The 25165-nt window shown below is 41.9% G+C and overlaps 1 protein-coding gene across 1 annotated transcript in view; it reads right to left on the reverse strand.

Moving 5' to 3' along the window:
- The window catches only part of CCDC7 (coiled-coil domain containing 7), a 184681-nt gene that overhangs the window by 78162 nt on the left and 81354 nt on the right, over nucleotides 1-25165 (reverse strand). The window contains exon 9 of the mRNA XM_030200375.1: nucleotides 14277-14352. Within this exon, the coding sequence (XP_030056235.1) occupies nucleotides 14277-14352 (76 nt within the window). The remainder of the gene's footprint in view (nucleotides 1-14276; nucleotides 14353-25165) is intronic.

A 25165-nucleotide genomic window follows, 5' to 3' on the forward strand; every position in this document is an offset into this window, starting at 1 on the left:
CTGAAGATGTTTAATAAGCATCTTTGTGCAACCATTAGAAAATAATATTACAATAGTCCAATCTGGACAAGGTCAAAGCTTGAAGCAATAATCTGTACTTATCAGGGTCAAAGTAGTTCTGGATCATTCTCAATTTTCTCAAGGTTTGGAAGGACTTCTTAATCAAGGACTTTACATGAATAGAACAAATGAGTAAACTGTCTACTTCCACCCCCAAAACTCTAGAGCAAAAATCAAAAGAGAAGATATTCGCTCCAATAGAAAATTGTACAGGAAATTGTGACAAGTCAAATAGATCCAGCCAGAGGAATTTAGTTTTTACTGGGTTTTATTTAAGTCTACGAGTTGAGGTCCAATCCTCAATAGCCTGTACTTGACTCTTCATTTCTAATAAAGTGCTACTCCAATCCCCCATTATCGGTAGAAATAAGGTGATATCATCTACATAAAGCGAATGATACATACCTGTAGCAGGTGTTCTCCAAGGACAGCAGGCTGATTGTTCTCACGACTGGGTTGATGTCCGCGGCAGCCCCCACTAACCGGAAGAAAACTTTGCGGGCGGTCCCGCACGCAGGGCACGCCCACCGCGCATGCGCGGCCGTCTTCCCGCCCGTGCGCGACCGTTCCCGCTCAGTTGAATGACAAGCAAAGGAATGAGTAAAACGCAACTCCAAAGGGGAGGAGGGAGGGTAGGTGAGAACAATCAGCCTGCTGTCCTCGGAGAACACCTGCTACAGGTATGTATCATTCGCTTTCTCCGAGGACAAGCAGGCTGCTTGTTCTCACGACTGGGGTATCCCTAGCTCTCAGGCTCACTCAAAACAAGAACCCAGGTCAACTGAACCTCGCAACGGCGAGGGCATAACAGAAATTGATCTACAAAGAACAACTAACTGAGTGCAGCCTGAACAGAATAAATCGGATCCTGGAGGGTGGAGTTGGATTCAAACCCCAAACAGATTCTACAGCACCGACTGCCCGAACCAACTGTCGCGTCGGGTATCCTGCTGGAGGCAGTAATGTGATGTGAATGTGTGGACCGAAGACCACGTCGCAGCCTTGCAAATCTCTTCAATAGTGGCTGACTTCAAGTGGGCCACTGACGCTGCCATGGCTCTAACACTATGAGCCGTGACATGACCCTCAAGAGCCAGCACAGCCTGGGCGTAAGTGAAGGAAATACAATCTGCTAGCCAATTGGAGATGGTGCTTTTCCCGACAGCAACCCCCTTCCTACTGGGGTCGAAAGAAATAAATAATTGGGCGGACTGTCTGTGGGGCTGTGTCCGCTCCAGATAGAAGGCCAACGCTCGCTTGCAGTCCAATGTGTGCAACTGATGTTCAGCAGGGCGGGTATGCGGTCTGGGAAAGAATGTTGGCAAGACAACTGACTGGTTAAGATGGAAATCCGACACCACCTTTGGCAGGAACTTAGGGTGAGTGCGGAGTACTACTCTGTTATGATGAAATTTGGTATAAGGAGCATGAGCTACCAGGGCTTGAAACTCACTGACTCTACGAGCTGAAGTAACTGCCACCAAGAAAATGACCTTCCAGGTCAAGTACTTCAAGATGGCAAGAATTCAGTGGCTCAAAAGGAGGTTTCATCAGCTGGGTGAGGACGACGTTGAGATCCCATGACACTGCAGGAGGCTTGACAGGAGGCCTTGACAAAAGCAAGCCTCTCATAAATCGAACGACTAAAGGCTCTCCAGAGATGGCTTTACCCTCTACACGATGATGGTAAGCACTAATCGCACTGAGGTGATTCCTTACTGAGTTGGTCTTGAGACCAGACTCTGATAAGTGCAGAAGGTATTCAAGCAGGTTCTGTGCAGGACAAGGGCAAGGTTCCAGGGCCTTGCTCTCGCACCAAACGACAAACCTCCTCCACTTGAAAAAGTAACTCTTTTTAGTGGAATCCTTTCTAGAGGCAAGCAAGACGCGGGAGACACCCTCAGACAAACGAAGCAAAATCTACACCCTCAACATCCAGGCTGTGAGAGCCAGAGACTGAAGGTTGGGTTGCAGAAGCGCTCCGTCGTTCTGAGAAATGAGAGTTGGAAAACACTCCAATCTCCACGGTTCTTCGGAGGACAACTCCAGAAGTAGAGGGAACCAGATCTGACAGGGCCAAAAGAATCATGGTGCCGTGGTCTTGCTTGAGCTTCAGCAAGGTCTTCCCTACCAAAGGTATGGGAGGATAAGCATACAGGAGGCCGTTCCCCCAATGAAGGAGAAAGGCATCCGACGCCAGTCTGCCTTGCACCTGTAGTCTGGAACAGAACAGAGGCAGCTTGTGGTTGGTCTGAGAGGCGAAAAGGTCCACCGAGGGGGTGCCCCACTCTCGGATGATCTAGCGTACCACTCTGGAATGGAGCGACCACTCATGCGGTTGCATGACTCTGCTCAGCCTGTCGGCCAGACTGTTGTTTACGCCTGCCAGGTATGTGGCTTGGAGAAGCATGCCAAACTGGCAAGCCCAACGGCTTCCTGACGTACGCCAAAAATGATACTACTGTAAGAGCCACACGGTAACTTCATTTTGGCGCACATTGGGAGCACATAGACGCTTACGCAGCTTAGTAAAAGGACCCCTTAGATATTAACAATTTTGACATGCCAGTTGGAAAACAGGTCATGAATGGATGAAGACTTCAATTCTTTATCTAATCTCTCCCAAAAAAATGATTGGGTCATTTTTTCTTCTAGTGTACACAATGGCTTTATCTTCCTTTTTCTTAAGTTTAAATTCCTGCCATAAGATCATAAAATCAAATAAAACGTGATCTCTTCAGGATAAAGGAGTACAAGAATTAAAATGCAAATTACAGGCTTGCAACTCAGACTGTGTCATAGCAAGAATATCTAAAGTATGTCCCTTCTCATGTGAACAATGTATACTAGGCCATTAAAACCCCAATCATCCAAAAAAATCAAGAAACTCCATAGCCTTTGTATCCATATTATCTTCAAGGTGTAAGTTCACATCACCTACAACCAACGTAGAATGATACAGCATGGAATATTTAGTAATAAATTCTTGGATATCATCCTTACTAGTATGCCATTTACCAGGAGGACAGTACAAGACTATACAACATAAGCTTTCTGAAAAAGCTGAACCTTGAATACTAAAACTGATTATCTCCACTGTGGAGATAGAAAGTTTATCCAATAGTTTAACAGAAAAAAGGATCTATATAAAATTGCCAGTCCACTACCCCTTTTATCCTGCCTAGGGGCATTCAAGATCTTATACCCAATTGGGCATATTGACTTCAGTCTCTGATTGTCTGCTAATGAATACCATGTTTCTGTTAAAAACACCAAACCTGAGTCATGAATGATCTTTAATTAAATCCTTCATAATATCAGCCTTACTTATTAGCTGATCGTACCTTTATATATAAACATGGTACATGTGTAAATGATCTTGAATCATCCACTGATGGATTAATGTATATCATACTGCCATTCCTTCTGTTGTAACAGTGGTTAATACCACTATGAATTTTATCTTGTCTGTTACTATGAATAAGAATGGGAATCTGAATGCACAACTGTGAAGAACAATCAATCAGGTTATCTGAATTGGAAGATTGTTTAAACTGTGTACTACCAAGTAAATGAACAGGAATATACCTTACTTCTATAACATATGATAAAACATTATCTTTTTTGTTATTTAACCATTTTAGAATTTTTACAAGCCATTTACAAACTTGAGTAGGCAATACAGATTCATATTTTGAAATCATAACATGCAAATAAGGAAAAAAGAAAAAAAAATTTCTTTCCCCCCTTCTTTTTTTTTTTCTCATCCTCCTTAGACCACAAGAGTGGGGGATCAAATGAAGGAAAAATAACAGAAGTCTTAAAGAAGAAAAAAAAATTATAACAGATATATAGCTTAACACACACCTATCCATTTAAACATTATTCTCCGTAAGAAGCTGGTACTAACCAGTAGCCAATTTCTTAACTTTAACAAATTCACTAAGATGTTCAGGTTGAAAAAATATGTACTTTATCCCTAAATACTTTACCACACACTTGCAGGGGTAATTAAGATAGAATAATGCCCCCAGAGCTAACGTTTCAGCTCTAAGAGCTAAGAAAGCTTTCCGTCGCTCTTGAGTAGATTTAGTCACATCTGGGAACATCCATACCTTTTTGCCCAAAAATAGGACTTTTGCATTTCTAAAGTATAAACGTTTAACCGATTCTAAGTCCTGCTCAAATACAAAAGTCACTAATAAAGTACATCTTTCAGAGTCCTCGGTCATAGAAGTCTCTAGAAGCTCAGACAAATTCAAAATGTCCTTATTTTGAATTAAGGATTCAGTAGTTTGTAATCCTGATTGAATCTCAGACGCTCTTTTTGGTTGAATGTAGTAGATCTTACTTATCGGAGGAAACATTTCAGGAGAATAATGTAAAGTTTCTTGTAGATATTTCTTAAATGCGTCTAGTGGGCTAACCCCTAAGGACTTTGGAAAGTTCAAAAAGCGTAGTGTTAGTCTGCGATGAAAATTTTCGATCTGTTCTATTTTCCGATGGATAAAAGTCCTATCTTTAACAGTTGTTAAGTTAAATTCCTGTAGAGTCTTCATTTCTTGTTTAACTTCCACCAATTGAGAAGAAAATTCTTGTTTTGTATTTTCCATAGTATTATGAAGTAAATCTACTTTACTCACAAGAGACGAGATTTCCTTTGTAGAATTGGCTACTGATATGTCCAAACGCTGGAGAGCTTCCCAAATACTCTCCAGCGTCACCGCCCCAGATCTAGCAACTAGAGCTCTCGGCTCAGGAGTAGGGATTCCTCCCTTCTTCCCTCCGTCGGGTTTCGCCATCTCCATTCCTTGATCCGCGGGCTCTTGTGCAACCGATCCCGGTCGCAAGAACCCCGTCTGGAGAAAGCGCCCTTCGGGTTGGGGCGGCAGCTTGAGTTCCGGGGGAGAAAGAGTGACGTTGAGTCCCATACCCTCATGGTCTCCTTCCAGAGAGGTTGCAGGACTATCCCCAGAAACCTGGGTAGGTGCCGTTGTGGCTTATCTCTCCATTGTTTGCTGCCATATGGAAGGCCTGGGCATCGAGGTTCCTGCCCTAACCGTTCCTTTGCGCTTTGTATGGGGTATTCTTGAAAAAGGTAAGAGTTTTCGGCAAGCTAAACTTCGGAGTTCACACAAGCCACAAACTAATGTGCCGCCATCTTGTCACGTGGTCCCCCTGGTAAAAACATGATCTAATCCCCCTTAATATAACAAACCCCCAAGTAATAGATTAAAATCGAAATAAAACTTAATGGAAAATAATAATAATAATACAAAGTGCCATCAAATCACCTCTAAAATATTCTATCACCAGTAACAAAAGCACAATTGCCTACTCAAATATAACCATTACATTATAGGGCAAGTAAACTCTCTCTGTTTCTTTGATAACCAAAATAAATAAGGAAAAAGACTTCAGAAGCTCCGCGCCAGCTGGTCCTAATAATAACCGGACCACTGACGACACCTCTCAGCGTGGCTCAATATTGTGCCCAAAGAGCCACCAGCTGCTCCAATCAGCTGGTGGCTCTTTGGAAGGTGCTGTAAAAAGATGTAAGGTCCGGCTCCTTAAGAAGCGTAGAGCGAAACAGGAGCTTGCTGTTGGGCACGGACACTCGTTTTTATTCAAGCACAGCCACAGCTAAGTACTTTGTTAGTATTTATATCACACAGCATGTATAAATAAATTGAAAATATGTAAAATGATTACTGCTAGTGTGTCAGAGGAAGTAGACTAATGAGGATTCTCGTCAGCGTAAGAACAATATTGAGCCACGCTGAGAGGTGTCGTCAGTGGTCCGGTTATTATTAGCTGGCGCGGAGCTTCTGAAGTCTTTTTCCTTATTTATTTTGGTTATCAAAGAAACAGAGAGAGTTTACTTGCCCTATAATGTAATGTGTATGTTCAAATAAGGACAAGTACCAGTAATATTGTCTACTCAAATATAATCAAATATTAGCAAACTATAAACTGCCAGAAGCAATGGTAATACATTTTTTAAAAACACCTTAAGTTCAAAACAAAAAAAAAGGAAAAAACACCACAAATTGTCCACAATAGAATACATGAAATGCCAACCCAGATGCTGAGTATACCGTGTGAGGGAGTTACTCTTTAGCGATGATTTTAATCACTGCTCAAACCTCCCATTGTAACCGTGTATTATTCCTCTCCAAAATTCTTTGTCGGTGAATTTATGTTTCAATCATTTTTATTCAAAACTTAAGAAGAATAGTTAACATCATCATGTATGAACATCTGATATTTTCCCCCCATGTGGCTAAACTAACACATAGTACCAACAAATAGGACTTAACCTTTCCTCCCGTTCCCTTTGTCGGTGAATTTAATTAGTAAACTTCAAAGAATGAATCTCAAAACAGTAAAAGTTCATGGTATATAATTCAAAACCATTACATAAGGTCCATGTCATTTAGTGTTGAAGTGTTTACTTGCTTTATTTGTGGACCCCCTTGTTTTGTTTGTGGATGGTTGTAGCAATTATTTTTTGTTCTTACATCACATCTGACACAGAGATAAACCTGTATTTTTTTATGTTTATTTATTTTTATTGAAAGATAACAAAACTTACAAATATAGCTTCAATCTTACATCAAAGATATTTCCAGTAGTAAGCAAATATAACATTGATTGGTCCTCATCCATCATCATATCCCCCCCCCCCAACTCTCCCACCCTCCCCCCAACCATCCCTAATTATCTAGCAAAGAAGGGTCAGATTGGGAAGACCACTTAACATATGGATCCCAGATGCGGTGATAGGATATTAGGCGACCTGTACGTATAGCTGTAAGCTTAGACATCAAGTGGATATACTCTAGTTTCCGCAAGACCACCCGAAGGCCGGGCAAGGTCTGCTGCTTCCATACCGCTGCCAGCACTAATTTACTGGCCACAAACACCTGAATGGCCAGTTGGTGGGCATATTTTTTGCTTCCCTGCAACCCAACAAGAAGAAGACAATGTTCCATTTTCATGGGATAAGCAATCTTAATTAAGCTAAACACAAGTTTCAAGACCCTGGTCATGAACTGTTAGGCGTGAGGACAGGACCACCAAATTTGGTACATGTCCCCTTCCATACCACATTGATGCCAACATAAAGCTGATCCCCCTTTAAACATTTTAACTAAACGCTGAGGGGTGTAGTACCAGCAATATAATATCTTATGTCCATTCTCGACTAGAGCACTTGACACTGACACCCTGAGCAGTGATTTGAACACCCGTTCCCAAACTGTGTACTCATAAGAGATACCCAGTGCTTTTTCCCATTTCTGAAGATAGTATAGAATAGGTTTGGTCTGTAGGAGGAGTACCTTATAAATTCTGGATATCTCCCCTCTTCCCCCTCCGCTTGCCATCGCCTGCTCTAGTTGTGTTTCTGCTAAGCTCAACTCTCCCTTTGCCCACCTAAGAACAAAATCCCTCAGCTGATGGTATTGGAAAGCGGGAATTCCATACTCCTCTTGCATTTCTCCAAACGCTGGGAGTTCCCCATCTGCCCACACCTGTCCCAGCTCACAAAGCCCCAGTTTCTCCCAGTTCCCAAAACAGGGATCGAGTTCATGGGAGAAATCCCGGCGCGAAACAGATTGACATATGCAGGAAGTGTGTGCGCCCCTCAAAAAAAGCGACATCGGATTCCATTCCAAGTCGCAAGAGGCCATCCAATGAGTACCTCCTCCAGCTCTCGATTTGGTAGCCAAGGAATGGTTCTCAGTGAATAGGAGGCATACCAAGTCTGCTCCAAAGATTTCCAAATCTTATTTTCTCCCTGAAGCCACTCCGCTAGAATTCGAAGATGAGCCGCCTGGAAGTAGAGAAAAAAAGAAGGGACTCCCATTCCCCCATGGGCTCATGGCTGAAGCATTACCGCTCGGCGCACCCTTGCTGGTTTCCTCTTCCAAATAAAAGAAAAGACTCTTCGTTGTAGGCCCCTAAAAAATTTCTCTGGTAAAGAAATTGGGAGTGCCATAAACAAGTATAACAATTTTGTGCTCATACACCTATCAAGCTCCAAGAGCTCTCGCAATTTTGCAGGGAAATTCGCATCATATAGATCCTCCAAGCACTTTGTCAGATTAATCCCTAAGTATTTGATATATCTGGAGGCCCAGCGAAAGGGAAAGCTAGCTCACAATATGGCTACCTGGTGTTCTAGGATGGTAATGTTCAATGCCTCTGACTTGTCCATATTGATTTTAAACCCTGACACCAAACCATAATCCTGCAGGGCCGATGTTATAATTGCAAATGAGCTACTGGGATCTGTTAAGGTGAGGAGAATATCAGCTGCAAAAAGAAAAATCCGAGAATCAATTGCCCCCCCCCTACCTCAATCCCTTAATATCTGGGTGTGTCCTGATAAAGGCAGCCAAGGGCTCAACTACCAAAGCAAAAAGGAGAGGTGATAGGGCACAGCCCTGCCGTGTCCCTCGTTTCAAGGAGAATGCAGGGGATTGTCTCCCATTAACCCGAACCAAAGCTGTGGATGTCCGATAAAGCAGAGAGAGCCAATGTAAAAAACACCCTGAGATTCCCACCTTCTGCAAAACTGCAAACAAAAACGGCCAGTGCACCCTATTGAATGCTTTTTCTAGAGGTAAACCTGTATTAACATCACCAGGGAAAGACTCAAAACTGTTGATGTAATTGTTCTTTAATACCATTAATCCAAAGGAAAAAAAGAAAAGCAAGCACTTACTATTGAGATGTATTGGAAATAAGAGTCACTGCCTCTGCAGATGAGAATCTGTTCTTTAACCAGCTCCCTCAAGCGGGAGAGGCTAGCGAATTCAGCTACACAAGCTGGCTGGTGAAGTTGTAATGCTTAAATATGTGGTAAAAAATACACAACGAAATCACAGGGACTTGAAAATGCTCAAAGCAGCAAGATTACAGAAGTGGTGTATATCAAGTGTACATTTTGTCTCAAAACAAAGGGAAGGGGGGCTGGCTCCTTACCCAGCATGCTTGAAGACAAGGCAAGTCATAAAGAAAAGACCATAAGACACAGAGCAGGGAACATGTGCTCAGAAAGGGTCAATCACCGAACTACAAAATATAGGAACTCATCTCTATATATATAAAAGGCAAGACCAACGTTCTATGAAGCCTCCAGCCGGAAGTGTGAAGCGCCAGAGATATCCGGTTTCCCCATGAGTGAAGGAAAACAGCACAGCACGAAATCTCACACAGTGAAGGACTCAGAGGGGGGAGGGGAGAGAGATGCCCTCACTCTCTCTGTAACAAAAACACAGAACAGCAGGAAACTTAACACTGAAGGACTGGACTCGGAGGGGGGAGGGAGAGAGGGCAGGGACACACACTCCCACATGCACACTCTGAAGAAAACCTTGCTAGCCCCCGTTTCATTTGCATCAGAAACGGGGCTTTTTTACTAGTAGTTCATAATACAGCAGTACTTAATGTATACAAACAATATAATCTGCTCAAATTTAAATGGGGGCAGCACACAGAGTGTAATACTCTCTGTGAGGTATGTGCAATGATTAAATAGGAAAGATGAGGAGGAGTGCCAATATGGGTGAGTGTAAGGATATTATAATGCATTCTATATTGAGCAGGTAACCAGAGGGTGGTGGTGAATGGAATTCGCTCGGAGGAGGGAATGAGTAGTGGTGTGCCTCAAGGATCGGTGCTGGGACCGATTCTGTTCAATATATTTGTGAGTGACATTGCTGAAGGGTTAGAAGGTAAAGTTTGCCTATTTGCGGATGATACTAAGATCTGTAATAGAGTGGACACCCGGGAGAGAATGGAAAACATGAAAAAGGATCTGAGGAAGCTAGAAGAATGGTCTAAGGTTTGGCAATTAAAATTCAATGCCAAGAACTGCAAAGTGATGCACTTAGGGAATAGAAATCCTCGGGAGACGTATGTGTTAGGCGGGGAGACTCTGATAGGAACGGACGGGGAGAGGGATCTTCGGGTGATAGTATCCGAGGATCTGAAGGCGACGAAACAGGGTGACAAGGCGGTGGCCGTAGCTAGAAGGTTGTTAGGCTGTATAGAGAGAGGTGTGACCAGCAGAAGAAAGGGGGTGTTGATGCCCCTGTATAAGTCGTTGGTAAGGCCCCACCTGGAGTATTGTGTTCAGTTTTGGAGGCCGTACCTTGCGAAGGATGTAAAAAGAATTGAAGCGGTGCAAAGGAAAGCTACGAGAATGGTAAGGGATTTGCGTTACAAGACGTATGAGGAGAGACTTGATGACCGGAACATGTATACCCTGGAGGAAAGGAGAAACAGGGGTGATATGATACAGACGTTCAAATATTTTAAAATATTAATCCGCAAACGAACCTTTTCCGGAGATGCAAAGGAGGTAGAACGAGAGGACATGAAATGAGATTGAAGGGGGGCAGACTCAAGAAAAATGTCAGGAAGTATTTTTTCACGGAGAGAGTAGTGGATGCTTGGAATGCCCTCCCGCAGGAGGTGGTGGAAATGAAAACGGTAACAGAATTCAAGCACGCGTGGGATAAACATAAAGGAATCCTGTTCAGAAGGAATGGATCCTAAGGAGCTTAGCCGAGATTGGGTGGCAGAGCCGGTGGCAGGAGGCGGGGATAGTGCTGGGCAGACTTATACGGTCTGTGCCAGAGCCGGTGGTGGGAGGCGGGGCTGGTGGTTGGGAGGCAGGGACAGTGCTGAGCAGACTTACACGGTCTGTGCCCTGAAAAGGACAGATACAAATCAAGGTAAGGTATACACAAAAAGTAGCACATATGAGTTTTAGCACATATGAGTTTATCTTGTTGGGCAGACTGGATGGACCATGCAGGTCTTTTTCTGCCGTCATGTACTATGTTATGTTACTATCATAAGAAAATTGACAGTCATATATTTTCGCATGACATAAGATTCTCATTGCCATGTTTTGTACAACCTGCACACACTTGAGTAGCCCAGCATAGGAGACATTACCGTAATCTAAGCAAGAAGCTACTAGGACATACAAGAGAGTCATCTGAGCGGATGTATCCAGATAGTGCCCAGAAGCACTTTTAAACTAGAGCTGATACTTGTGCTATAGATAATGGAAGTTAGTCAATCAAGATATCTAAATATTTGACTTGAGTAACTAAAATGATAGAAGAAACTCCTAATTTAGGAACTGTCGTGGGACAGATTATCTTATCTGTAAACCTATAACAACTATTTTGGAAGGGTATTATCAATTATCCCTTAACCAAATAGCAACCGTGTCAAGATCGATTTGAAAGTTTGTGAGAACAATCTGTCTCATTTATTTACTAAACCATAATTCAAATAAATTCATTGGTTCAGAATACCAATATTGGAGTGGTCTACTTTATTGTTTGAGAGAAGAGTGCAGCATGTATGGACTATAACTGCCTATGTAAATTTGTTATGTGAGGAATCCCACCATACAGTATTTGGGCATACACAAGGAACCATTCTTGCAAAAGACTACAAGGTGCTAACTACTGTAAAAGAAAATATATTTCTTGAAGCTGCTGAAAACTGTCAGTGTAAAGTCACTCTAAAGTCACTTTTATTAATCTCCTGTTATATCTCCTTTTAAAGCTATAACACATTCTTAAGAAAACCTACAAAGACTGTGCACATACTGATTAAAAGTTATAAGAAATGGTACAATACAATGAAACTTCTGAGTCATTATCACCATAATCATGAAGCAAATGTGACCAGAGATTTATCTGAACTCCCAGCCCCTTATGATGTGCAAGAAGCAAGTTAGCCAACTGCCAGGGCCGTGCCAAGGGTCTGTGGTGCCCCCCTGCAGACTATCAGTTGGCGCCCCCCCCCCCCCCCCCCCCCCGTGTAGCACAACAGCACTTATTTTCCTTTCCTTTGCCCTTGTAGTCTCCCCTCCTTCCTCCCTGATTCTAGCTTGTTCTCTCCCCCCCCCCCCCCCCCCCCCACAGAAATTTCCTTGCTTTGTCTTTCCTTTCTTCCAGAATCCCAGCTGGTTCACTTCCAGTTCCCCCAACCTGCAGGGCCTTCAAATGCACTCTTTATCCCCATAACAGGCCCAGGCCATTACAGTAATCAAAAACAAGGGGCGATCATATGACTTTCATGTCACATCAAATGATGTCAGCAAAAAACAAAATATATGTGGATCCTCCAAGCAGCGCAGCAGCTCTCTCTCCTCTCAGCACTCCGACGGCATCGGCAACATCCGGTCCTCATCCTTCGAAGTTTGGTCGACGTTGACTCGAAATAACTAGACGGGACGGCGGTCGGAGACTCGGACTGCCTGCGAGGCTCCAAGGCACGTGCTGTGTGTGGAAGAGCTGGGGGCGGTGCCAAACAGCCGAGCGCTGCGCACAGGAAGGCAGCAGCGCATGCGCATAGGCGCCAATGCGATACAGAAGAGGTTTATTTTTTAATTTTTCATAACACTCGACTGGCATGGCGGCGCCCTTGAAGGCAGGCGCCCCCCTGCCGTGCTTACCCCGCTTACTGGGTTGGAACGGCCCTGCCAACTGCCAATAAACATTATTTGTAAGGATAACTGACAAACCCCTATTTTCTGCTTGAAATTTCTTTCTTCAATCCCCAAGGCTGAAAATATCTAGTAATACAATATGATTTTTTTTCTATACATATACTGTAGCCCTTTTAATGAAGATTACCTTATTTAGGTGACCATCTGGTTGTCAAAAATATTTTGTTTTTACTTATTATTATTATTTTATCTTATTATTTTATTTTAGCATTGTCACTTTCTACAGAGGTAATTCTCCTCAGTGGTTTCATAATAAAGTGACTAATCGAGACCCTTCTCAAACCTGATCTTTTAAATGCACAAAGAGTATAGCATGTCTCTCATCTTTGCCTAGCCAGTATAAAAACACCTGGGCCTTTGAAGGCCTAGAAAGATGCTGCCCTAGGGATGAGAGCAAACACAATAAAAGGGCAGGTTTTGCATGATCATGCTCATTGTCAGTCTGAGAATAGCATATGCTAGTCCTACTGTGGCAGCAGCGCCAACTTTCTGTTACTTGAATGGTATCTTGGGCGTGTTCCCTTTCCAGTTCTGCTGTCTGTCATTTCTCTTCACTTTTTTCTGTAAGAAGGGTCAAATCTGCATACTTGGTAATAGACCCCAGTGTGTGCTGCTAGAGTAAGAGTGACCATATGGTTTGCTTAACTTCAAGGAATAAGGCCACTAATAACTATCTTTTGGTTTTGCATAATTTATAGCCTAATACAAAATTTCTTAATACTTTTAGTCTAGAGCTGGGAGCGGAGCACCATAAATCACTGAATTCCAAGAGGTGAACAAGGCGCTGCAGCTTACAGTTTATATAGTGTGGAGCAGTGGTCTTTGACCTGTAACACCATATTCTTAACTCTCTTCTCAAAGAGATTATCACCTGTGCCAAACAATCATTTAAAACAAATCCGAGAGAGTATATTTTCACTCAATCCATAATTAAGCTGTGGAATTTGTCATCGGAATATGCAATCAAGGCAATTAGCCTAATAGGGTCTGAAAAGGGTCTAGATTAGTTCCTGGAGGAATGATCAACAAACCATTATTAACCATATACAGTTTGGAAAGCCACCACTCATCTCAGGGTGTAAGCAATCCAAAATGAATCTACTTCATGGGATCCTTCTGGGTACTTGCAAACTGCATTGGCCACTATAAGAGACAGGATGCTAGGCTTGATGAACCTTTGTTCTGACCTAGTATGGCATATCTTATTTTCTTAAGGTTTGTGTGTGTCTCTGAGTGCTGGGTGTTAGCACAGGAGTGTGAATGTGAGTGAAGGGTAGGTCCCAGAATCACAACGAAAAGATTCTCCCTCCTTTTTCTTTGAAAATGTATTCTTTTTCCTGATACAAAATTTACTGTCCTTCCTGATTGTGTTCATGGTAAGTTCAGTCTCTCTTTTGATACTGCAAATCCATGAAATAGGAAAATGTTTGACATTCTATCAGATTTAACAAGATGCTAGAAATTATAAGCAACAAGATGGTCTTTCTCGTACAACAGGCAGTAAAAAAAAACTATCTATATTTTAAAAAAATACAGCTGTAAGAGACATTGGGGCTCATTTTCAATGAACTTAGACTTACAAAGTTCCATAGGCTACTATATAATTTTGTAAGTCCAAGTACTTTGAAAATACACCTCAAAGTGGAATAAAATATATATCTCCTCTTACTTTTGCAATCTAGTTGTTTGTTTCTGAATTAATTTTGATATTTCTTGCATCATCTTCTGTTTTACTTCAACTGATTCTGTATGGAAAGAGAAAGCAAGCATGTCTTAGGGAATTTCGCCTGCTTCAACTTCAGCCAGATTTATTTTCCAACCTAATAACACACTCTTTGCGATAAAATATGAAAGCAATTTTCCAGCAAAACAGCAGATCCAAAATGCAGTAAGTAAAATGAGTTTGTAGAGGTTTTTTTATCCGTTCATAAACAAGTACCCAAAATGACAATGAGTAATATACCTCACCAGTTTCTATCAAAGCTAATTTGCATATTTTTGACAGGTGACTATGCCTACCAGGTTGCATCAGCCAATCAGAATTGAGGATCCACGCAAGCCACAGCCATTCTCCACCCAAACTATGCCACGCCCTTAGATGCTGTCACCAGATGTGATGTCACAGCCCCACGCATGCCTGCCACTTTTGCATTATCCCACCCTAAACCACCTTATTTGTATAGTCCTACCCCAAAACCTGCCCCTTTCAATGTCACAGGAAATGACATCACAACTCTAGCCAGACCACACCCCTTTTTCAAGATGGCAGCAACCACACGCTATGATTCCGTGAAAGAATACTTTTTGAGATCACATTGGTTGCCAAAGAGTGTGTCCCATTTGGAGTAGAGGAGTAGCCTAGTGGTTAGAGCAGCGGACTTTGATCCTGGGGAATTGGGTTTGATTCCCACTGCAGCTCCTTGTGACTGTGGACAAGTCACTTAACCCTCCATTGCCCCAGATACAAAATAAGTACCTGTATATATGTAAACCGCTTTGAATGTAGTTGCAAAATACCACAGAAAGGCGGTATATCAAGTCCCATTTCCCCCTTTTCCCATTTAAAGTTTGTGCAATGGTATTGAAGATCTTGTCAGGTGCAGTTCCTCTGTATATGATGGACTTAGTAAATCTCTTTCACAGATCTCATATACAGCTATTGCTTTAAAATCAGTTAGACATTTTTCTACATCACTTTACTACCAGATGGCTTCAATATTAAATTCAATTCCTTTATTTTTGCGATGTTGTCAACATTTGAAAATGTTGTTGATCCTGCAAACTAAGTCATAAATACTGTAATTGAAGGGTACATGCCTTAAGTGCTCAATTTTGCTATTGCAATTCCCAGAAAGTTTGGATCTGGACGCATAGATTTTGTAACCCGCCTTGAACTGACAAGGTATATGGCGGGCTATAAGACAGGTTATAGCATTACATACCATAACATAACACAAAATGCCTCAACATCACTTTCTGTTTCACACTACTTGCCACCATCTTAGATGAATCAAATGACAGGACCCAACACTGCCCCCTACAGCCCTGGAGGACCGTGTGCATGTCCTTAAACTGTTTTTTTTTAACTGTTCACTCATCCCTCTGATTTTTGTTTTTTTACAACACGTGGCATCAGGCAGAAGCCCATTACAGCTAAAATATTCATTCCACAGACACATGGGAATCACCTTCCTTTCAGAAAAAAGTCAGAGCACAAGAAAAAATAAAATCAACCTTTTTTTTTTAGACACAGCCCTCTTGTTTCAAGGCATCGTAGCAGCTTCTCTGATGAAAATAACCACCAGACAACCTCCTCTTCTGTGCACTCCGAATCTCTTTCCACATGCAGGCACAAAGCTGCGTGTTGCATCAGGTTGCATTAGATGTTGTTGCAATCACGGAGACATAGCTCAATGGTTCCCATGAATGGGATGCAAACATACCAGGCTATAATCTATTTAGGAAGGCTAGAGATGGTCGTAAAGGTGGAGGAGTAGCTCTGTATGTGAGAAATGATATTGCAGCGACTCAAATGACAGGGACCTGGGGAAAGGAAGAAGCAATATGGATCATCTTAAAAAGAGATGATAGAACCTCTGTCCACGTGGGTGTTGTCTACAGATCCCCGACACAATTGGAGGAACTAGATAAAGATCTGATCGCAGATATTCAAAAGTTGGGAAAGAAGAGAGAGGTGCTATTGCTGGGAGATTTCAATCTGCCGGATGTAGATTGGAAGATTCCATCTGCGGAATCGGAAAGAAGAAGAAAGATCGTGGATGCTTTTCAAAGTGCTCTGCTCAGACACATGGTGACGGAACCCACGAGGGAGGGAGCAACGCTGAATCTGGTACTCACAAATGGGGATAGTGTGTCAAATGTCCGAGTGGGTGCCCACCTGGGCAGCACTGACCATCAAACAGTTTGGTTTGATATAACAGCTGAAGTGGAGGGCAGCCACTCAAAACTCAAAGTCCTGGATTTCAAGCATGCTGACTTTAGTAAAATGGGGGAATACCTGAGGAAGGAGCTGATGGGCTGGGAGGACGAACGAGAAGTGGAAGGACAGTGGTTCAGGCTGAAAGAAGCTATAAATAGGGCCACAAACCTTTATGTAAGGAGAGTAAATAAAAGCAAGAGAAAAAGGAAACCGATATGGTTCTCCAAGCAAGTGGCTGAGAAAATAAAGGCTAAAGAGTTGGCATTCCTGAAATACAGAAAAACTCAAGAAGAGGAACACAGAGAGGAATACCGGATGAAACTGAAAGATGCCAAGAGAAGTCTGGCGAAAGCACAAGCGGAAGAACAAATGGCTAGAAAGGTAAGGAGGGGTGACAAAAATTTATTCAGGTATATTAGTGAAAGGAGGAAGACTAAAAAGGGAATTGTGAGACTGAAAGATGCTGCAAACCGCTATGTAGATGATGATGAAGAAAAAGCAAATTTGCTAAACAGATACGTTTGTTCTATTTTCACAGAAGAAAATCCTGGAGAAGGACCACGATTGATTGGCAAAAGTACATATGAGAATGGAGTGGATATAGCACCATTCATGGAAGAGAGTGTGTATGAACAACTTAAAAATCTAAAGGTGGACAAAGCTATGGGACAGGACGGGATCCACCCCAGGATATTGAGGGAGCTCAGAGAAGTTCTGGTGGGTCCTCTTAAGGATTTAATAAATCCTTGGAAATGGGAGAGGTTCTGTGGGAGTGTAGAACAGCGGATGTGGTCCCTCTTCACAAAAGTGGTGATAGGGAAGAAGCTGGAAACTACAGGCCGGTAAGCCTCACTTCCGTTATTGGAAAAGTAATGGAAGCGATGCTGAAGGAAAGGATAGTGAATTTCCTGGAAGCCAATAAGTTGCAAGATCCGAGACAACATGGTTTTACCAAAGGTAAATCGTGTCAAACGAATCTCATTGAATTCTTTGACTGGGTGACCGGAGAACTGAATCAGGAACGTGATATAGATGCAATCTACTTAGATTTCAGCAAAGCTTTTGACATGGTTCCCCCCAGGAGGCTATTGAATAAACTAGACAGGCTGAAAACAGGACCCAATGTGGTGAACTGGATTAGGAACTGGTTGACGGACAGACGCCAGAGGGTGGTGATAAATGAAACTCGATCGGATGAAGGAAAGGTGAGCAGTGGAGTGCCTCAGGGATCAGTGCTGGGCCCGATTCTGTTCAATATATTTGTGAGTGACATTGCCGAAGGGTTAGAAGGTAAAGTTTTTCTTTTTGCGGACGATACTAAGATTTGTAACAGAGTGGACACCCGAGAGGGAGTGGAAAACATGAAAAAGGATCTGCGGAAGCTAGAAGAATGGTCTAAGGTTTGGCAATTAAAATTCAATGTGAAGAAATGCAAAGTGATGCACTTAGGGAGTAGAAATCCAAGGGAGACGTATGTGTTAACAGTGAGAGTCTGATATGTACGGACGGGGAGAGGGATCTTGGGGTGATAATATCTGAGGATCTGAAGGCAACGAAACAGTGTGACAAGGCGGTGGCCATAGCTAGAAGGTTGTTAGGCTATATAGAGAGAGGTGTGACCAGCAGAAGAAAGGAGATGTTGATGCCCCTGTATAAGTCGTTGGTGAGGCCCCACCTAGAGTATTGTGTTCAGTTTTGGAGGCCGTATCTTGTTAAGGATGTAAAAAGAATTGAAGCGGTGCAAAGAAAAGCTACAAAAAAGGTATGGGATTTGCATTACAACATGTATGAGGAGAGACTTGCTGACCTGAACATGTATACCCTGGAGGAAAGGAGAAACAGGGGTGATATGATACAGACGTTCAAATATTTGAAAGGTATTAATCCGCAAACAAACCTTTTCCGTAGATGGGAAGGCGGTAGAACTAGAAGACATGAAATGAGAATGAAGGGGGGCAGACTCAAGAAAAATGTCAGGAAGTATTTTTTCACGGAAAGAGTGGTGGATACTTGGAATGCCCTCCCGCGGGAGGTGGTGGAGATGAAAATGGTAACAGAATTCAAAAATGTGTGGGATAAACATAAAGGAATCCTGTTCAGAAGGAATGGATCCTCAGAAGCTTAGCGGAGATTGGGTGGCAGAGCCGGTGAGGGAGACGGGGCTAGTGGTTGGGAAGCGGGGCTAGTGCTGGGCAGACTTCTACAGTCTGTGCCCTGAAAATGGCAGTTACAAATCAAAGTCAGGTTTACACATAAAGTAGCACATATGAGTTTATCTTGTTGGGCAGACTGGATGGACCGTACAGACCTTTCTCTGCCGTCATCTACTATGTTACTAAAGCTATTTTAAGATAACTTAAAACACAGAGGAGGGTCTGGCTAGCCACGGCTTTCACCGATATCTCAAATCATGCTGTTTGTAAACTCCTTTTCTGATCAGTGCAGCAGAAAAGCTTGTTGTTCAACAACACATTTGAACAAAATACAATGTGGGTTTATTTACGATAAATGCTGATAATCCCAGACTCCCCCCTTCTATATTGTGTGAAAGAAACTCCAACTCCTCACCTTCACCCCTACCTCCGTATCCCTTTCCTTTCTGCGGACAGATTAAAAGAAAAAAAAACTGGATTTAGGGATGAACAGTGACCTGTGTCAGATGTTTTTGCAAAACTCTCTGTGTCTCTTGTGGTTGTTTTAAAAGGTATTGTTTAACAACACGCTGAAGTGCCCTCAGGGGCAAAGACATTAGTTCTGAACTCCAGGCAGAATTTCACACAGCTGTATGTGCATAGCCAGGTACAGGAATTCCTTTAGCAAAGGAGACTAATCCTGCAACCCCCACCCCCCTCCCCTTCCTCATCCCAGAAGGCAATAGGCAGGTGATAAGGGAAGTAGATCATGTGAATGAAATGTATGGCAGCTTCCCTTTATACATGGATTGCTTGCTCTAACAGTTTTAAACAAAGAAGCATTGTGTAAAATACAAGCCAAAAAGATTATGAGTAAAATACAAACAGGCACAAATTTTAGCAGATAAAGTTAAATAAAATACATTCAAAGAAGTTTTTTTGAGTACAATTGCACATTGAGAGATGCAGCACCCAGTTATCCAGCTGCCTCCTTCCCTCATCCCTTACACTGTCCACCCAACCAACGACGTTGCACTGTTGTTGAAGTGTGCACTGCCCAATGAAGTCATGTACAAAAAAAACCTAAGTAGAATTTACTTTGATGCCCAGGCGGTAGGGAGTTTAGGAGGCTTCATACCTCTGTTGAATGCCTCTCAAAATATAATAAGGTTCTCAAAAGAAAACAGGTAGAAGAATAGCTCAGGAGGCAAGATGCTTATACCTTACACCGACCTGCTCACATTCATTTTCAAAGAAACAAAACCATAGTCTCAGAGGTGGATGCTCAGTGGCAAGCGGACTTGGTGGATCTATCAGCATTGTCTTCTTTTAACTATGGCTATAAATATATAATGAAAATTATCGACATCTTATTGAAATACACTTGAGCCGTGACTCTAAAAGCAAGAACTGGTCATGAAGTGGCCAAAGCCTTTGAAAAGGTATTTAGTTTTGACCTAAAAAAAACAGACAGACAAGAGTAAAGAGTTCTTAGATAAACCTCTGCAGACGTTACTGATAAGAAAAGGAATTTGCCATTTTGTGAACAACAACAATGGAAAAGCGGCCATTGTAGAGAGGTTTAACAGCACCCTAAAGTCTAAAATGTGGCGGTACTTCACGTCACGCAACACTTTTCAGTATGAAGATGTATTGCAGGCCATGCTACGTAAATATCATCAGAGTTTTCACAGAACTATATGGGGCAGACCTATCGACGTGAACTCTCTGAATTCTCTCCAGGTCTGGAAAATGATCTATAAAGGGAATGTGAAATGAGAAATGGCTGTGAAATATTTTGCAAAAGGCGACCACATAAGACTGTTGAAAACAAAAGGCGCTTTTCAAAAGAGGTACGAACAGAGTGATAGACTGTGTGCAACTCTTGGTTGGGTGTTATCTACCCTTTTAATATTTTAGCGGTCTTTCTTAACTGAATTGTATGCTTATTTTACTGTACTCTGCCCTGATGCGCTTTAGGGATAAGGGCAGTCTAGCAAATTTTAATAAAATGAAATGAAAATGAAAACGACTGATGAAATACTTATAATAATGGATGTATTAAACAGGGGGCAGAAGCCTGTATACAATATACAGGATTACGACGGGGGAAAAATCGTCCCAATGCTGACAAGGTGAATCCTATTGAAAAAATTTGGACGTGAAAGGAAGGGGTCAGAGCAAAAAATGACTACTGAAATGGAAAGGCTGGCCTGAGGAATTTAACAGTTGGGTGCTGGCCAACGAGATGCAAGTCATCTAAGGCTACATACGAGAACCAACATGGATGATGAAGGGTTCTACATCACAGTACCTAGCAACGCCTCTGCAGAAATATTTCTGCAAAACACCAGTTCTAATTTTATGGTATGGTTAGCAAGACCTCTAGATCTATAAGGCCCATAGAAGTGGGTTTGGTGAAATACAATATCCACACACCTAGGACAACATTACAAAAGACCAATTTTACGTCTTGATGGTGTATAGCTTACTGGATGAAAAATCTGTACTACAGAGAGGTTATTACTCGACCTTGGAACCTTTAACAGAGAGTGTGAACGAGGACATCACCAATCCTAATGGTTTTACTAGTTGTGCGAGCTTGCCCACCGACATCATAGGTGGTTTTTAACACCTTATATCTTTACATAGACATCACGGAGCATCAGTTAGTAGCTGATCATTTTGTACTGCTGCTGCACTGTGTACCGGTTAAAGGGAAAAGTAACAAGCTCGTCACCTTCACATATAATAAATCCCATTATGTCCCCATGAACAAACACCACATCACTACAATTAACTTTGAAATAAAGACGAACCAGAACAGATATGTCTCATTTCGCTATAGGGAAGGTGATCCTTAAGCTTCACTTGCAACCACGGAAAGCGATTGTATTTTAACATGGTGGCAATTAAAACTTACGGTGACCCAGCAGCATATAGAGATTATTATGTGACCCAAGGCTGGTCATGGGCTCCCGGGCTTTTATGGATCACTTGTTATGTATGGAGTATGTTTCATAGTGTCTTTAGAAAAGCGCTACCATTGCTGAGAATGGGAAAGGGAATGGGACTTGATATATTACCTTTCTGTGGTTACATTCAAAGCAATTTACATATTATATACAGGCACATTTTGTACCTGGGGAATGGAGGGTTAAGTGACTTGTCCAGAGTCACAAGGAGCTGCAGTGGGAATCAAACCCAGTTCGCCAGAATCAGAGTCTACTGTACTAACCAGTAGGTTATTCCTCCGGTCCAGTATCGCCTCCTCCTCCTTGAGATAGTTAAACCACACGTGAAAAACTCAGCCAAAAACATAGCCAAAGATGTGATGGGTCACACCACCACAGCCATTCTGAATAACATGAATAACAATGCGGAGCAGACCGGCTTGGGACTAGCGGGCGTGCGAAAAGCCCTTAAAGGAAAAAGAGGTGGGCAGATGCTTTTAGAAGGACCACCCAAAGCCCTTAAAAGAAAAAAAAAACAATTGTGCAGCATCTCAGAAGCCTAAGCGCGAGGCTAAGAACAGAGCTGACGCTACAGAGTCGGAAGATATATTTTTACAAAACAATCATGGTTTTTGTGCGCGACGGCTCAGAAGAATGCAATAAATCAAAATTGAACCTCTTTCAATTGTCACCCACACAAACCAGTATCAAAAAAAGCATTTATGTGGAAATACCACCTTTATAGGCCTTATTGGAAAATGTGCAGCTTGACTTTTACATAGCCGGTCACAGGGAAGATTATTTGGATTTTAATAATACATCGTTGTACCCACATAAATTCTTTTTCAATACTGGTTTGTCAACTGAAAGAGTTTTTCGCACAACCACTAGTTCCGAGCCTGTCTGTTCCTTGTTGTTATTCGTGTTATTCAGAATGGCCATGGTGAGGTGACCCATCATATCTTTGGCTATGTTTTTGGCTGTGCTTTTCACATGTGGTTTAAAAATGTCAATGCCCTTTCTCAGCAACGGTAGCACTTTTCTAAAGACTACGAAACACACTGCCGATCACCGCTCCATACATAATGGATGATCCATAAAACCCCAGGAGACAGTGAATGGCTGGGGCCACATAATAATCTCTGTATGTCGCTAGGTCACTGTACATTTTAATCACCACCATATTAAAAAACAATCACTTTCCAGAGTCGCAAGTGAAGCTTAAGGATCACCTTTCCTAGTGAAATGAGACATATCTGTTCTGTTCTGGTCTGTTTTTATTTCAAAGGTAATAGTATCGACGTGATGCATGTTGACAGGGATATAATGGGGTTTATTATATGTCAGTGTGACGAGCTTGTTACTTTTCCCTTTAACCAGTACACAGTGCAGCAGCAGTACAAAATGATTGCTACTAACTGATGCTCCACGATGTCTGTGTAGAGATACAAGGTGTTAAAAACCATATGTGATGTCAGCGGGCAAGCTCGCACAACTAGTAAAACCGTTAGGTTCTTTTTTTTTTTTTTATTTAATAATTTTTATTATTATTTGCAAACTTTAACAGGTATAACAAACTGTCAAGTTAAACACAGCCATAATAGTCATACAGATATAGTCATTTCACACTTACAATCCAATACAATCTGGCTTACTTAGACCTCAAAGCCTAAATAAGGCAAAGAAAAAAAAGGGGGGGTAGGAATTAGTGAAGTTTAACAAAAATCAAATTATCAAATAGTTTATCCAAATTTGGAGTCGTATTTCTCTACATTTCTTTTAACTCTGACTCTGTTCTACTTCCAGAAAGGATTTAAGCTGATCAGGAACATAAAAAACACATTTTGTCTGATTAAGCCTTATGAGACATTTACATGGGTAAGCCAAGAGGAAAGTTCCCCCTTTATCAACAACTTTTGACCTCATAGAAAGAAACATTTTTCTTTTTTCTTGAGTTGATTTTGTCACATCGGGGTAAAGCCAAATCTTTTGACCTGCAAAAATATGATTAGTTGATTTAAAATATAATCTCATAATTGCATTCAGGTCTTGCTGAAAAACAAAGGACACCAACAGTGTCCCTCTTTCACTTGCATCATCTATAGATTTCTCCAAAATAGCTGTGACATTTTGTAAATTATTTGATATCTCTCCTTCAACCTTTTTCATTGTGCTAGATATATAATAAATCTTATTTAATGGAGGAACTACTTCCTGTGAATAATTCAAGTTTTCTTTCAAAAATCTAACAAACATATCAAAACCGTTAGATTCTAACCCCACAATGATCGCTAATTAATCATCTGCTAGGATGAGAGCCGGTGAGCCCATATTTCTCACTATGGTTCTATGTCTGATGGGGTCGTAAGAGATTTGCTAGAGCTGCTTATCATAGCAATTGGCTATGTCCACTTTCATGCTCTCAGTTAAAGCTTCCAAGGTCGAGTAGTAGCCTCTCTGCAATACAAATTTTTCATCCAGTACCCCATACACCATCAAGGCATAAAGTCTTTTGTAACATTGTCCCACATGTGTGGGTATTGTATTTCCACCAAATCCACTTCCCATGGGCCTTGTAGATCCAGAGGCTATGCTAACCGTACTACAAAATTAGAACTGGTGTTTTACAGAAATATTTCCGCAGAGACGTTGCTATGACTTCATTGGGTGGTGCGAACTTGAAAACCAGCACAGCATCAGGTGAGTAGACTGTAAAATAGGAGAGAGGAGGAGGCGGCTGGATAGCTGGGCACTGCACTTCTCAATGTGCAAGAGCTTTGGGATTTGACAGATTTTTTTTTGTAAGTTCACAGCGTGTAAAGTGTGAAATGTATTTCTTGTCCAAACACGTGTGGAATGGGATTGTACATGACAAACAAGTTTTGTTTCAAAATTTTAGCACATTGCCATATGGCTACTGATTACGTCCATACACCTTGTGTATTGTATTCAAAAAACTTCTTTGCATGTGTTTTATTTAACTATATATGCTAAAATTTGTGCCTGTTTGTATTGTACTCATAATCTTTTGACTTGTATGTTACAAATGCTTCTAAGGTTAAAACTGTTAGAGCAAGCAATCCATGTATAAGGGAAGCTGTCATATATTTCATTCAAGTGACCTATTTCCCTTACAGCCTGCCTGTTGTCTGCCGGGATGAGGGGGGGGGGGGGCGCTGTTGGGTTAGCCTTCTTTGATAAAGTAAGTCCTGTACCACCTATGCACATACAGCTGTGTGAAATTCTGCCTGCAGTTCAGACCACAAGAGACACTGAGAGTTTTGCAAAAACATCTGTCTGACACAGGTCACTATTCATCTCTAAAACCAGTTTTTTTTTCTTTTGATATGTCCACTGAAAGGAGAGGGATAGGGAAATTGGGGGTGAAGGTGAGGAGGTGAAGATTCTGTCACACAATATAGAAGAGAGGAGAAGGAAGGGGGTCTGAGGTTATCAGCATTCATCGTAAATAAACATGTTGAATAAACATGTTCAAACATTTTGTTAAGCAACAAGCCTTTTTGCTGCACTG

Source organism: Microcaecilia unicolor, chromosome 1 (assembly GCF_901765095.1).
Source record: "Microcaecilia unicolor chromosome 1, aMicUni1.1, whole genome shotgun sequence".
Taxonomy (NCBI): domain Eukaryota; kingdom Metazoa; phylum Chordata; class Amphibia; order Gymnophiona; family Siphonopidae; genus Microcaecilia; species Microcaecilia unicolor.